The sequence below is a fragment of the Rhea americana genome, unplaced genomic scaffold, assembly GCF_003343005.1.
Source record: "Rhea americana isolate MKP2758 unplaced genomic scaffold, rheAme1 scaffold_14, whole genome shotgun sequence".
Taxonomy (NCBI): domain Eukaryota; kingdom Metazoa; phylum Chordata; class Aves; order Rheiformes; family Rheidae; genus Rhea; species Rhea americana.
This window is the reverse complement of record NW_028185483.1, coordinates 5,600,821-5,615,660: the sequence shown is the minus strand read 5'-3', so window position 1 is coordinate 5,615,660 and position 14,840 is coordinate 5,600,821. Positions and strand designations below refer to the sequence as shown.

General features: G+C 35.1%; 1 protein-coding gene across 5 annotated transcripts in view; it reads left to right on the top strand.

The window, feature by feature from the left end:
• TRIP12 (thyroid hormone receptor interactor 12) overlaps positions 1-14,840 on the top strand; it is a 58,641-nt gene that overhangs the window by 37,992 nt on the left and 5,809 nt on the right. For 4 of the 5 annotated variants that reach the window (XM_085298621.1, XM_085298620.1, XM_085298617.1 and 1 more), the window contains 14 exons: positions 227-418; positions 1,106-1,257; positions 3,389-3,561; positions 4,000-4,073; positions 4,175-4,374; positions 5,167-5,294; positions 5,596-5,747; positions 6,220-6,362; positions 7,746-7,902; positions 9,169-9,267; positions 9,784-9,898; positions 10,154-10,308; positions 10,800-10,964; positions 12,165-12,329. In XM_085298621.1, the coding sequence (XP_085154747.1) occupies positions 227-418; positions 1,106-1,257; positions 3,389-3,561; positions 4,000-4,073; positions 4,175-4,374; positions 5,167-5,294; positions 5,596-5,747; positions 6,220-6,362; positions 7,746-7,902; positions 9,169-9,267; positions 9,784-9,898; positions 10,154-10,308; positions 10,800-10,964; positions 12,165-12,329 (2,070 nt within the window). The remainder of the gene's footprint in view (positions 1-226; positions 419-1,105; positions 1,258-3,388; positions 3,562-3,999; positions 4,074-4,174; positions 4,375-5,166; positions 5,295-5,595; positions 5,748-6,219; positions 6,363-7,745; positions 7,903-9,168; positions 9,268-9,783; positions 9,899-10,153; positions 10,309-10,799; positions 10,965-12,164; positions 12,330-14,840) is intronic. The other variant, XM_085298619.1, reaches the window with a different exon arrangement.

The window sequence follows — 14,840 nt, the reverse complement described above, 5'->3', positions numbered from 1 at the left end:
TGAAAAAAAAAAAAAAAAAGAAAGACAGAATCCAGTTTCTAAAAGGGGGAAAACCTAGATACAGCCTGTGATGCCCCCTCATTAAACAGAAAAACTGTTTATCTCAATTTTATTTACTTTGTCAGTCATTTCTTGTATTGAATTACTATACTCTTCTCTCTCTTCTATAGCTGTTTCTTAATACTGGGRTGTAGTAAAATAAAAATACTGCCAAAATATTTTTCAGGTGGATGGTGGAACAGAGTGCCTTGTAGAAATCCGTAGCATTGTCTCGGAGTCTGACGTCTCCTCATTTGAAATTCAGCATAGTGGGTTTGTGAAACAACTGCTGCTTTATTTGACATCTAAAAGTGAGAAAGATGCTGTAAGCAGAGATATCAGATTGAAAAGATTTCTTCATGTGTTTTTTTCTTCTCCAGTAAGTTTTACTGTCTTTTATTTTGGAATTCTTTAGTGGTCTTTGTTTCAAATTGTATATATTTGTGTATCTGAGATTCAGTGATGATCTTGACTTTTGAGGATGGAGAACATGATRAATGTTTTGCATATGGTTAGGATGTATAATAAAACATTTTCTTAAAAATCAGAAATTTGGAAATTAGAAAAAACTAGACACAACAGTAGAAGAAGTTTCCAAAGTGGCTGACAGTCTTAAACAACTTTGAAGTTGTTCCTGACTTTAAAAAAGCTGATACAGAAAGAGTTTGGATAGTAATCTCTCACTCCTTTTATTTATTTATTTATTTTTTTTGTGTGTGCTAAATACTGCAAGAAACTAAGAAACTAGATTGGCCAGTTTTTGAAAAATGATTTTTAATGTGGAAGAGAATAAAGTAATTACAACTTCCATGAAGCTTACTCTTCGGTGAACRTTTAAAATTGATGAGGCTATTAAATCTGAACAGGGAGTGAAGTGYGCTCTTTGAAACAAGTCTTCCATAAACTTTTCTTATGTATGTTCTAGTTGTCCTGATACTGCAGATACTTCAAGTCATAGCACTGATTTTAATTTCCTTTTTTCATTGTTCTTTTGAAACAAGTCATGGTGTAAATTCTTTAAGCTGGATTCATTAAAGCACATAATTGAGATTTAAACATATTTCAGCTTCCTGGAGAAGAACCCCTTGGAAGATTAGAGCCATTAGAAAATGCACCTTTGTTGGCATTAGTCCACAAAATGAACAACTGCCTCAGTCAGATGGAACAGTTTCCAGTCAAAGTACATGACTTCCCTAGTGGGAATGGAACAGGGAGCAGGTAAGGATTAATACTCAGGTAACAGTTTTGTTGGAAGCTTTTGTTTTATGCAACTTGTTCTGATGCTTGAAAGTTTCAAGAGATAACAGCCCTATAAATGAAAAAAACAATTATATAGTTGCTTTTGTGGGTTTTCTTTTTTACAAATTTATTTATTTTTATTTAGAAGGTTAAATATTTAACTGCATCCTTGCTTACCATCTTGAATTTTTCCCCCATATACTGGGGATGGAAGTATAACTTTAATTGCAATCTCTTTRGTTTAAACTAAGAACTTGAAATTTCTTCCTTGTCTCCATGTAACAAACACTGGAAAGAAATAAGCTGTTTATTGGTAACTGAGACACTAATACTTTATTGGAGGATTGGGATGAGGGGAAATAAAGTCCTTAGTGCTATATTACAGTGCTGATCCTCATGATTGAGAGAAGTTCTGCTTTCTTGACTGATGATAGGTTCAGTGATAACTGTTGAATGCCTGGATAGTTTAAAAAAAAAAAAAAATATATATATATATATAGACCTGCCCTATGTCCTAAAAATAAATTAAATTGAGAATCCAATTCTTCATATGCATTTATGTAACAACTGAGTGAATGATGACTTACTCTGATTCCTTTTCTGTGCTTTTCCTTAATACATCAGCACTATTTTTGACTCAACATATAGCAAATCTTCCTATTTTGGTATAAGATGCATATAAGTATTTCTTCATGCTGTTTAAAAGGACAGCTTGATTATAGGCCTATCCATATGACTATAGGGAAATTAAAAGGGGAGGAGTTGTGAAAATCAGGTTTTAGAAATTACTGTTTACTTCATGTTAATGTATAGTGAATATTTTCAAGTTAAGGMTGTTTGAAAAGTTTAAAGCTGGTGGCATAAACTATTTTTTTTTTCTTTTAAAGAGAAAAAGGTCTATATTACATCTGGGCTCAAGTTTTGTGTATCAGACTCCCTAGTGTATTAACATTCTTGTCTAATAATGCAAAGTAGAAATTCCAGTTAAAACACTGCTTTTTTAGACTGTCTTTGACAAGGTTATGTTTTGGCTCTTGGAAGATRATGCAATGCATGTAGCTTAAATTTAAAGTTTGAAATGCTAAAAACTTCTGTCTCTATTTCAGGTAGTAAGATAGTGCAGATTTTTTGTCACCAACTGTGACAGAATATCCATTGTAGTAGATGTATAAAACCTCTCACTATAGCAGTAAGGTAACTTACACTGAAGTTTGGCACTTGATTTCTGTAAAACTATTAGAATCCATGGAAACGAATGCAATGTACAGATTTCTAACACTTGAAGGAATTAATGGTACTGGCTTTTGCATATACTACGTGCTCTGTAATCTTATAATGCTTTCTAATATGTACTATTTGTGTAAAAAGCAGGATCATTACAGAAGTCAGTAGTTATAAAAAAACAAAATTTTGCTACATCTTTGAAGTCAGATTGGGGCAGCATTGTTTGACTGCTGGTCTAACTGTGGATTTTGTCAATGAGTATTTTGAGGCATTAAAATGTGATAATCTTCGCTAGTACCTGGAGATTGAAGCAGCCCAAGATAAGAGGCTTGTGTATAAAAACAATTAGCTTAAGTATTGATAGTTTGGTGAGATGGAACATGTATATAAASTATACTTGTTGGTAAGGAAAAAAAGGACAAGTAAGTATGTAGCTTTGTCCCTTTATGTCCTTATAAAAACAACATGAATGGATATTTGCATTTTTCCACTCCCAGTTCCTATCCTTATTGCACTAAAGGTAGAGCCAACTCTGAGGCAACATCAGTAGTGAACTGGTGATACTTTAACAACTTCAAACATAAAAGATGGTCAGTATAGGCTATACTTCAATCAGATCTCTGACTAAACTTTCTCTTAATCCATTCAGCATTCATTGGAAGTAAGATTTCATTCAATTTAGGTTCTGGTGTTCTTGTAGGATGAACTTTTGAATATGTTTATCCAAATCTTAATAGCGTGTTTTTAGAGAGAGGGGCTAAGAAATCTTACTCTGAGCGATGCATACTCTCAAATGCATGCATAACCCTATTTTAATGCATTGTTTATGCATTGATGGTTATTAGATTTTCTTTGTGTAGCAACTTTTTTCACAAATTATTTTGAGTTTTTCTCTTAACAGAGGATCTCAAGCTTTAAAATTCTTCAACACACATCAATTAAAATGCCAACTGCAAAGACATCCAGACTGTGCTAATGTGAAACAGTGGAAGGGTGGACCTGTGAAGATTGATCCTCTGGCTTTGGTACAAGCCATTGAAAGATACCTTGTAGTTAGAGGTATTTATATCTTATGCAGTCACGTGTGTGTTTTGGTTCTTAACCAGAAAATTAGTGCTATCAATAGTACAGAGTCTGTAAAAACATGACAGGATTATACTGAATACAAATGTATGGTACCTAAAAATGTATCTAGTTCACAGAGAGGAAACTCAAGCTAAAAGGAAACTTGTAATTTTCTAGGATGCTTTTTCATGTCACAAGAAGATTAGTTTAAAGCCAATCTGATTGTCAATTTGATTATATTTGTTAGTATTTGATGTGGCATATTTGATGCCAGATGTTGATACTAAAACTTACTTTAATATATCTGAACTTTTCATTTTTGAATTGATGTATTTTAGAAGTGAAATCACTTGAAGTTTACAAAAGTTACAGTACAAAGGTATTACTGTGCTTAATTTAAAAACATATAAGGATACACTTCTCTCTCCTCAGGTTATGGCAGAGTTAGAGAAGATGATGAAGATAGTGATGATGATGGGTCAGATGAAGAAATAGATGAATCTTTGGTAAGCTTTTGATTGAGGGAGAGCAGTAGGGAGCAGTATGGGGAGAGCTTTAAAGAAAAGCTAACAAACCAGTTGTTAACATTGTTGTTTACTTTGTTCAGGCTGCTCAATTCTTAAATTCAGGTAATGTGAGACATAGACTACAATTTTACATTGGGGATCACTTGCTGCCATATAATATGACTGTGTATCAAGCAGTTAGGCAATACAGTTTACAAGCTGAGGAGGAGAGGGAGTCTACAGATGATGAAAGCAACCCACTGGGAAGAGCTGGGATTTGGACAAAAACACATACCATTTGGTAAGTTGGCTACAGAAAACAGAAGTTGATGACTAACTTTAAGCTCATACAACTAGAGATTTGGAGAAAACTTGAATATAGATTTTTTTTTTTTCTTTTTCTTTCCCCCTCCAAAACTGTGAAGCTTTGACTTTCCTGATGTGCTTGAGAGGGCTTAAACCATACTAAGCATTTATTGTCAGCTACAGATATTCCTTCTAGCTAATGTAAAGCTAGATTAGGTAGGTAACATAAAGTTAGAGTAAAGCTGATGAACAAGAAATGAAGACCTAAAATAATAGCAGCTCAATGGAATTAAATTGTTCTCTAGCATTGGACAGCTAATTACAACCAATAGAGAATATGTCTGCAGTCTACAATTAATGATGAACTCAATGCTGTTTTTTATAGTTAATTACTGTGCAGATAAATGTTATACCTTGGTTATAGCTTACGTTTGTATGGCTGTAAGAGCAGTCTTGGCCTAAGACTGGCAAACGTTTTAAGATTCAACTGTGTTTCTTATTACTATTTGAATATTTTTCATTCAAAGCAGAAGTTCTTTGTTTTTTTTTTTAATGCCTTCTGCTTCTCCTATTTCATGGAGCTGGAGGATTCCCATTTTTCCTCCCCTATGTTTTATTTTTGAAGGGCTAGCTTCAAAGGCTGGATCATATCCAAATGCACTGTTCTTTTCTTTCTACTTTTAATGGTCATTCAAGTAAAATTATGTTGATCAAAGAAGTAACACTTTAACAACAGGTTTTGTTTCCATGTGTTCTAATATTTCATGTGTATTTAATTTCTTTTTAGGTACAAACCTGTTCGAGAGGATGAAGATGGTAATAAGGACTGTGTTGGTGGTAAAAGAGGAAGAGCACAAACTGCTCCTACAAAAACCTCCCCTAGAAATTCTAAAAAGCATGATGAGTTGTGGCATGGTGAGTATGTTGCTGTAGTAGTATGTTAGAGTATTTGTGACATTTCTGAAAGTGTGAGGAGGAAGCGTGTTTGGAGACACCACAATAAACATTTCTTTTAAAACGTGCATAATATAGGAAAAATAAATACGTGTATATAAAAATTAAAAGTAAGGTACATGCTGTCTACATAAGCTGTTTTAGTTGAGTGAATGCCATATTAGGAGCCTAGGCAGTATTTGTTATTTATGTTTAAATCTAGGGAAGACTTTAAATTAAGTGACTAGCTKTGATAACAAAAATCTCTTTTCTTTACTACTAGATGGTGTATGCCCCTCGGTATTAAATCCCTTAGAAGTTTACCTCATATCTACTCCGCCTGAAAACATAACATTTGAAGATCCATCATTAGATGTTATTCTTCTTTTGAGGGTTTTACATGCTATCAGTCGATACTGGTATTACCTGTATGATGTGAGTAGAACACTTTTAATGGCTTTCATACTCAATATGAAAAACTGTGACATCTTTAAAATAATSTTCCATCCCTACCCCTCAAAAAGAAGTTTTGAAAAAGGAAAGTGCAACTATCTTCTTTCCCTRTCTCTTTCTCTAATTTATGGTAAGGTGAAGACAATTTGTTATGATCAGACATGTATGCTCTTCACTGTGTTAAAATAAACCTATTTTCCAAGTTCTTTACTCCTTTAAATTCAAAGAGCAGTATCTTTCATAAAAAGGAAACAAATAGGAGAAATCTACCTAGTCTTCCATAGCTCATACTCTGTATGAGCCAAGTGACAATGAAAAATTCGGGTTTTTCTGGTTTTGTTGGGCCCTCCTTTCCCTCCCTCCACCCTTCCCTCCTTTGGTAAGCAAATTAGAGGTGTAAAAAGATTTTCTGATAYTTCTTTAATTAGAAACGTGTTGTTCTTTAACATGACAGAATGCAATCTGCAAGGAGATTATTCCAACCTCAGAATTTATCAACAGTAAACTGACAGCAAAAGCAAACAGGCAGCTTCAGGACCCTTTGGTGATCATGACAGGAAACATACCAACTTGGCTGACGGAACTTGGAAAAACATGGTACGAATGACTCTATAGCATTTCAAACTTGAGTTCAGTAGGCCTCTTGGTTGGGCTGCTGAAGTACAGCCTGTTACAATGTCTTTGAAAGTATTGAGGGAGAGTGAAATACAGTCCCAGAAGTTTTAAATTATTATATGGTGCTGCTTAGATGAATGCTTGCACCCATACTGCACAGTCTGAACCAAATATGGGTGGAAAGGACTAGTTGCAAAGTTCATACCATTGCTTACAGGTATTACTGAGAATTTAAGGGTTTTTTGTTTTTTTATTGAAATGCAAATACTTGATTCTTGATGTCCTATGTTCTTCTGTTTAGCTTCTTAAGGGCATTTTTATTGTTGCACCTTATTTATCTTAGCATATTCAATATAGTACAAAGGAAAAATGCGATTTTTAAAATAAATGTTAAATAATTACTGTTTATGTTAAATAAGTCTATAATAAATGTAAAAATGTTATCAACATAGTAAACTTATAAAGTATTTCTAATGCTYTGTAGTATCTTGATAGGCAGTTTAAGCTGTAAAATTCTTGCCCCTGGGCAGGGGGGTGGGAAGAGTAATTGGAGTTGAAATTCCTGGCTTTCCCAGCTATGGTAACTGAAGCAACACTGGGTCTCCAAACTAGAAATTCATGCTCCAGAGATACTGTTTGGACCTCCATTCTCAAACAGATCTCCCAAATTCTTCATTAACATTCCAGACTATAAATTAGTTGTGCTTAATACTTAATGCWTATTCTTTTGTATAGTCATCTGTAGTCATATGCGCTCCATAAAATTGCCTTTCACTTAAATGTTAGTGGAGGATTACACTGAGAACATGCACATATTCAAGAATAATAGAACTGATAAAATAGAAAGTTTCTCTGGTTTTGTTRCTAGTTTTTTAGTTACTAGTCTTTTTTTTTTTTTAAAAAAAAGACCATTTTTGAAAACGGTGAGGATGTACTGTTGGTTCTGCTGTAGATAAGTTCTTGTTTCTTCCCCAAGTGTCTGACCTTGAGTCACCTTCTTAGAACAGTTGATCTGAATTAATACGCTAATTGTAAAGCAGGCATGAACAAGTAAATGAGTATCTACTTTCTGATATAATCTTTGCATAGCCAAAGCATTCAAATATTTGGATTATTTTTCTGGAAGAGAATCTTCTGGAGTTTGTATGCTGGCTTTTTAAAATATGATCTCAGGACTTTGCTCATAAGCATTGTGACTAAAACAAAAGTGTGTTCTGGGAGTCTCTCTTTTGGAAACTGTTTTTACCAGTGTTTAATAAAGCCCGAGCTGAAGGCATACTACATTTTTGTTTTTGTTTTTTTTCTTCAACTGTAGCAATAGATGTTAGTTGAATCTCAGTTTACTAATCCAACACTCTTTTACAGCCCATTTTTCTTTCCATTTGATACTCGACAAATGCTGTTTTATGTAACTGCTTTTGATCGTGATCGAGCCATGCAAAGGCTGCTGGATACTAATCCAGAAATCAATCAGTCAGACTCTCAGGATAGCAGAGTGGCACCACGACTAGACAGGAAAAAAGTAAGTATGTCCTGTTCATACATGGAATGAATAATCTATTTGCTTTGCTGATGTCTTTAAGAATGTCATTGTGAGTGAATTTATTTTTAAAATTTCAATTTTTGGCAGCATAGTTGAAGAGGAGGCTTGTTTTTGTTTCTTTAAAAGCCCCGACTCATAAAGTGTATGTCTTYTAGGCATTTGCCATTAGATGGCAGAACTGGCTAGCCTATACTACATTGCCTGAGCCTGTTTAATTTTGCATTGAAGTCAGTACGCTTTCTGTGCATTCTTGAGATAACTTAACAGTTTTGGGTTACATTAGCATTATTTTAGTAAACTGGCAAATTGATTTCTCTACTTCTGATTCATTCTAGATAGAATTCCAGAATAATTGAAGTGGTAGGATTTAGAGGCTTAAATATTACTTGAATAAACTGAAACATCATCCTTAGCATTCTGAGAGAATATTCTAAACCTCTTGACACTGTATGATAATGAAGTTAAACTGTGATCGTATTGGGTGTCCACCTTGAGTTTGGGGAGAGATGTTATCTGCTGTATAGTATAGACATGCTGTATACTCTTGGTCACCTCAGGAGAAAACCAAGAGACATAAGAATAACTTAACTAGAATATAGTTTCCAGGACGTAGAAATCCCAGTGCTGCTTTTGAAACCTTCAGTTTTCCTTACAACAGATTTTGGAAGGACAAGGAAGAGGATTGTTCCCTTAGGTTGCTGAACTTTAGCATCTCTAATCTGTTTTTCTGCACTGTGTATTAGCTCAGGGGTGATGGGAAGAGCAGAAAGTTTATGTGAATACAGGCTAACAGCTTGTATGCTACATCATCTTTCCTAAGCMACTGGTTATAGAGCTACTTTACTTCTCAAACATTAAACTGAAGGGAAAGGACTGACCACTGGGACTCTGTCCCAGGCAGACTCCTCTCACATCTGTGTGAGGTATGTAACATGACAACACTTTGCTATGCTGTAGTCCTGTTGCTGGATCCTGGACAAGAGTAGCAGCTGTTTTAAGTTACACTGATAGAACTGTAAGGCACTGATTTTTATTCTTTGTTAAGTACTGTAATAATAGTCTGCTTTCATATAGAAGCAAGAATGTAGTCAAATGAAGTATAAACTTACTAATTATTGAAYTGTTGAACTATTAACACATGGTGGAAAAGCTTATGTAACTAAAATTTTTTCCTGTTGTAACTGTCTTGGGAAYTGGGACTTACAGACATAATTTCACTACTTAAAACTTCTCTATAATGTGTAGCGCACTGTGAACAGAGATGAGCTGTTGAAACAGGCAGAATCTGTGATGCAGGATCTAGGCAGTTCAAGAGCCATGTTGGAAATCCAGTATGAGAATGAAGTAAGTAATGTCAATGCAGTCTAATTTAACCCCTTTTTAATGAAGATTAATACAAAAAGCTACAACTTCCCTAGAATGACTTGGTCAGACTCTCTTCCTTCCCATCACTGGTGCCACAAAATTGTCTATTAATTATCCCTTATCTGCCTAGTTACGGTTTTTAGTTGCTAGGAGAAACTCTAAATGCTTCTATTCGATTTCATAATCAGTTTTATTCAAAGAGTGCATTTTTCTAACTCTGCAGCTGCTCTTCCCTTTTTTCTATAGCATGATCTTTAGGCAGCTAATTCTTTTATTCCATTGTTATCCACTCTGATACATGGTCTTCCTAAGCTTTTCAATTTTATTCTAACTGTTGGGGTAGTTAGGTTATCTAGAAGCTTTTTCCTGTAATGTAGTATTAATCTCAGACTAAAGATTTTGAAATTCAAACTGACCTAACAGACTCTCTTGTTGTGTGTTTTTTATTTTTGTTTTTTGTTCTCTTTCCCTTGTACCTTGCCTTCCCTTCTGAAGGTTGGCACAGGCCTAGGCCCCACACTAGAGTTCTATGCACTTGTATCTCAGGAACTACAGAGAGCAGACTTAGGCCTCTGGAGAGGAGAAGAAGTAACATTAGCCAATCCAAAAGGTAAATGTTTTACTAGTAAAACTATCGGTGTTGATCTATTATAGGACTGATTCTAAGTTGACTATAGATGAAGAGCTTTTGTAAAGTGCCTCAATTTTTGGTGAGATGATAAGGCTCTCATGGTAGGGTGAGATTGTTTAAAAAATAATGATTGGTTGTTAACCAGAACTTTTTGTAAAGTTAGCTACTTTCAAAATTGTCTCTGTAACGAAGCTAGCAGTGTATGTGTTGAACCTTTCTTTCCTTCTTTAACAGGAAGTCAGGAAGGTACCAAGTATATTTATAATCTTCAAGGCCTTTTTGCACTTCCCTTTGGTAGAACAGCCAAGCCAGCTCACATTGCAAAAGTTAAAATGAAGTTCCGCTTTCTGGGAAAACTAATGGCCAAGGCTATCATGGATTTTAGACTGGTAAGAATAAAACAAACATTGATTCTGAAAGATCACATGAAAAATCTAATGTTTGGTTTTGGGGAGGTGGAAATAGCATTAAAAGTTGCATGGAAGCGTTTTCAGCTTTAGCAATTTTTWAATTTTTTTTTTAAGGGGGAAGGACAGTGTATGTTGAAGATCTTTAGACTTATTCTTGAGTCTTCATTGAAAAATGGAAAAGCTAACTCCTGTCAAGTGTTGCGATCTCTCTGCATAGTGGTTTCAAAATTATTTTGGGCTTATTTGCTGCCACAACAGCTGATAACTTGCTGATCACTGTAATGTGTGTTCCAGGTAGTAAATTGTACTTTGTCAACTGTAAATTTCCCAGGTAAAAACACTTAGTGTTTTGGTATGTGAAAAAACTATCAGTTACTCAGTATTCTAGACCTAGCCAAGAGATAAAATAGTAAAATGCTGTTGTTCTGAAAAATGAACAGTTCAATACTGTAACATGCTTCAATTCCTAGGTGGACCTGCCTCTTGGACTTCCTTTTTATAAATGGATGTTACGACAGGAGACTTCCTTGACATCACATGACTTGTTCAGTATTGATCCAGTAGTAGCCAAATCAATATATCATCTTGAAGATATTGTAAGACAAAAGAAAAGACTTGAACAGGACAAAACACAGGTGGGACAGTAACCCTGAGAAAGGAGTGCATCTTTACACACTTCTGGTGTTTAAGAAGTACCCATAATTGCATAGAGTGTATGATGGTGCTTAGAACTGGTGATAAGTATTGTCTCTATTCTAATAGAAAGAATAGTATTAATGAGGTTAGTAATTATAACAATAGCATTTTTTGTAGACTTAGTCATTAAGCCATTCTGAGTAATGTGGACTCTTAACATTAGAAATCTATTTCAGAAGCCTTGTGTGTGATTAAACACAAGCTAGAAGCAGCAAAAACTGCAAGAAGTTCTTACAAAGTAACTTCTGGTTCACTTTGAAAAAACTAACTGGCTTTAGTATCAGGAGGGGAAAAAAGAAAAATCTATCTCAATTTTGAACATGCAGAAAGCTTGTCTTTTGTTACTAGTTTAGTTAAATTTTCTGGGTTTGTGGGTTTTTTTTTCTATTTTTTTTTCCACTGAAAAAATTATGTAGAACTGATATAAATTCACTTTGTACGTAAACATACAGGTTCTTCTACAGCAATAGAAGAATGATAGTTTTAACAGTTATCCACTCTTAACTATAAATAGTAATGTTCACTGTTGCAGGGTGATGATAAAAGGCTTTTGTCATGCATGCTGTCTTTTCAGTATCCAATATTAATAATTTAGATGGTAGTAATATAATTTCTACTCTCATTACATCTGCTTTGTTACTGGTGAAGTTACTGCATCCTCCTGCTCTTTCTCTCCTTAGTCACYGCATCTCATTTCCTAGTAAGAGTTTGAAAAGTCTGAAAACTGATGGATAAAAGCTGAAAAATGTCAGCATGCATACCAAATATGAATGCCACTAATTATTGTAACAAAAAACAGGCTGAGTATCTTAGCATTTCACATACTTCCTTTAACTGTTACAGTATTTCCTAAACTTATAATATGCAAGATATTAAAAAAAAAAAAAAAGAGTTGCTAGAAAAAAAATGTACTGTTATGATCTTTCAAGTTTATCCATTTCTAAGATTATTTGCCTTGTGATGGTTTGCTGTTATATATACTGGAAAAAGAGAGGAAAGCAAGTAATGTAACARTACTAAAAGTAATACGATCATTACAGAAATGTTCCCTTAGTCAAACCTGTTTCAGAAGTTGTAACTTTTRGATAAATTAATATGAATGGGTTTTTCATACTGATTTTTCACTTTGAATTTTTTAGACCAAAGAAAGTCTACAGTATGCATTGGAGGCTCTGACTATGAATGGCTGCTCAGTGGAAGATCTAGGGCTGGACTTCACACTTCCTGGGTTTCCTAATATAGAGCTGAAAAAAGGGGGAAAAGATATACCTGTCACCATCCACAATTTAGAGGAGTATCTCAGAGTACGTAAAAGCAAGCTAGGACTATGTTTTCTTAGTTCTTTTCCCACTTTACTCCCAAATTGTTTATTTCCAAAGGTATTTCAGTTCATGCTTGTGAACTAGACACAGCAATAATACATCTCCTGCTAATTGCTTCTGGTTTGTTCTAGTTTATTACCAAAGAAAGAGTTTGAACCCTAGTCAATGCACTTTACTTGAAATTTTGTCATACAGAATTGTCTAGTTTATACATGATGAAGTCTTCAGACTTAGGTTTTTTGTGGCTAAGAAGTGTTGGAGTAAGTGGAATAAGTAGAGCTGCAGACTTTCAGAATCTTTTAACAAGCTCCCACATCTTGGTATAACGAGTGTTTAGACTACTGATGGAGTACCTGCTACTACGTTTCAGCTGTCTTCGAACTGCTATACTAGTTTGGAAGTTCTTTGGTCAGACTTAAGAAAGCATCAGCTCAATGCTGAGGAGAAATTAAAGTAAATAAAAAAACCTTTAGGTAAGGAAGAGGGAATTAACCATTACAGTAATAAGTTGAAAATGTGCATGCATCTTGATCTCAGAAAGGACATAACAAAGCCTAGAAAATCTAAAAAGGGCAACACTAATGAGGTTTCTGCATAAGAAGGTATTAAATGGAGTAGACTAAAAGCAGCCTGACAAAGAGATGGAGAAAGGAAGGAGAAATGAAATATGTCAAAAGTCACGAGGAGGACAGATGGGAATAGTTGATTGCACACTGAAAATGTCATGTTTCAGTTTCTAAATAATGCATTTTCTGGCAGGTTAATCTACTACCGATTTCATTCTCAGAGGACTGTTAAGATTTTCAAGCACTTCTCAAACTCCAGGATATTAACTGAGAACTTTGCAAAGTTATTCCACCATCTGCACAACTGAATGTGAAGAGCAATTTTAGTTCATGTTCCAGATTCAACCAGTTATGCACATATCCAATTCTCATATCTGTATTTCTTGAAAGTGAACGCTACTGATCAAGAAACACGCATAAAATTAAATGTATTTGGAACTAAAGCTGTTTGCAGACTTACAGATGGGAAGTGCCAGCAACTCTAGTTTGTTAGAAATGGAATTTGCGTTCTTGACTTGCCAAGCAAGTTTGCTTCAAAGTCTGACTGGGACAGTTTGCACTCAGTTACTTCCTCTAYGCTGTGTATTTCAAATGTCTGGTACAGTGATGAAGACTTGCAGACATTTCAGATGTCGTGTAGTTATCCTGTTGCATGCCTCTGGTATTTTAAATGCAGATTACAGAAAGCTTKCTTTCTGCTGCTTTGTAAATTTTCAAGACTGTTTTCTTTAAAAAACACTTTTTCTTTGTCTTTATATTCCTCCTTTAAAGAGAAGATTTAATTAGATCCCAGTAATCTGCAATACRGATTTAGAATGTCAAGGAAACAGCAAAGAGTTCAGAGAGAATGTCRATGTCATCTGTATCATGAGTGTGATGAATTGCAATTTTGAAACAGTACATTTGATTTAGCCTCTACACCTTCCTATGGATAGCTGCCTTGCTCTTGAAAATGTCCTTTTCGTTAAAATCTTTAGATTAGCGTTAAGACTAGTTTATAAAGACAGAATATACTACTGTTACTTTCATGCCACCTTTTCTACCCTCTCTTTCCCCCGAACTGTTCTGCCTTAATCGGAGAGCACTACCTTACAAGCACTGCCTTAATCAGAAAATGAAACTATTTCAGCTACTAATGTCCTGAAAGACTGTTCTTTTTTTTTCTCTTGCCATGATAGAGGCTGACTTGCTTATTCTAGATTTGTGGACAAAAAAGTTTGTTTCCACAGTGCAGTTCTTAAAGCTATATGGATTCCTCAGTGAATCCACAAGACAGTAAGGCATCTTAATTCTGCCATACACCCCTGCTCATAGAAAATATTCAGAATTTGAAGTCGGCACTTTCTACTGCTAGAATAGGGTAGGGCCTTCTGTGCTGCTGTTGCTTACCAAGCCACTCTTAAGTATCCAAACCTGATGCATGAAAGTAGGGATATGCATCTTAACTGAAATGCAGGAATTACCTCTTCCCTAGAAAAACTTATCCACAGAACCTAATAGGTTTTAATTCTGAGAGATGTCTGGACTGAGTAACTAATTAGAACAGTGTTCAAATATCTGCCTCAGAAGTGCAGCAATATCATGAGTTCTTACCATGTTCAGGTGCATGCTTAAATGTCTTTGGAAGTTTGCTTCTGCATTCCAGGTCAGAGCTCTATCACATTTAGAAACCAGTAGCTGTGTGTTGACAACACGTTTTACAACAAGCCTTCATTCCCTGCTGCGGTTGAGGGTACTTGAGGCAGGTGTAATCATCAGTGGCACTAATTGACAAAAGAATCTGAACTTGGTTATATGCAATCTACCATGTATAATATGTTTGTGAGCTTAGTGGATAAGTACTGCCTGCAGGAGTGTGAAAATAAGTTTATATGGGGTTGTCTCGCTGCTGTTCCTTGCTTCCCCCCCCCCCCCCCCCCCCCCCCCC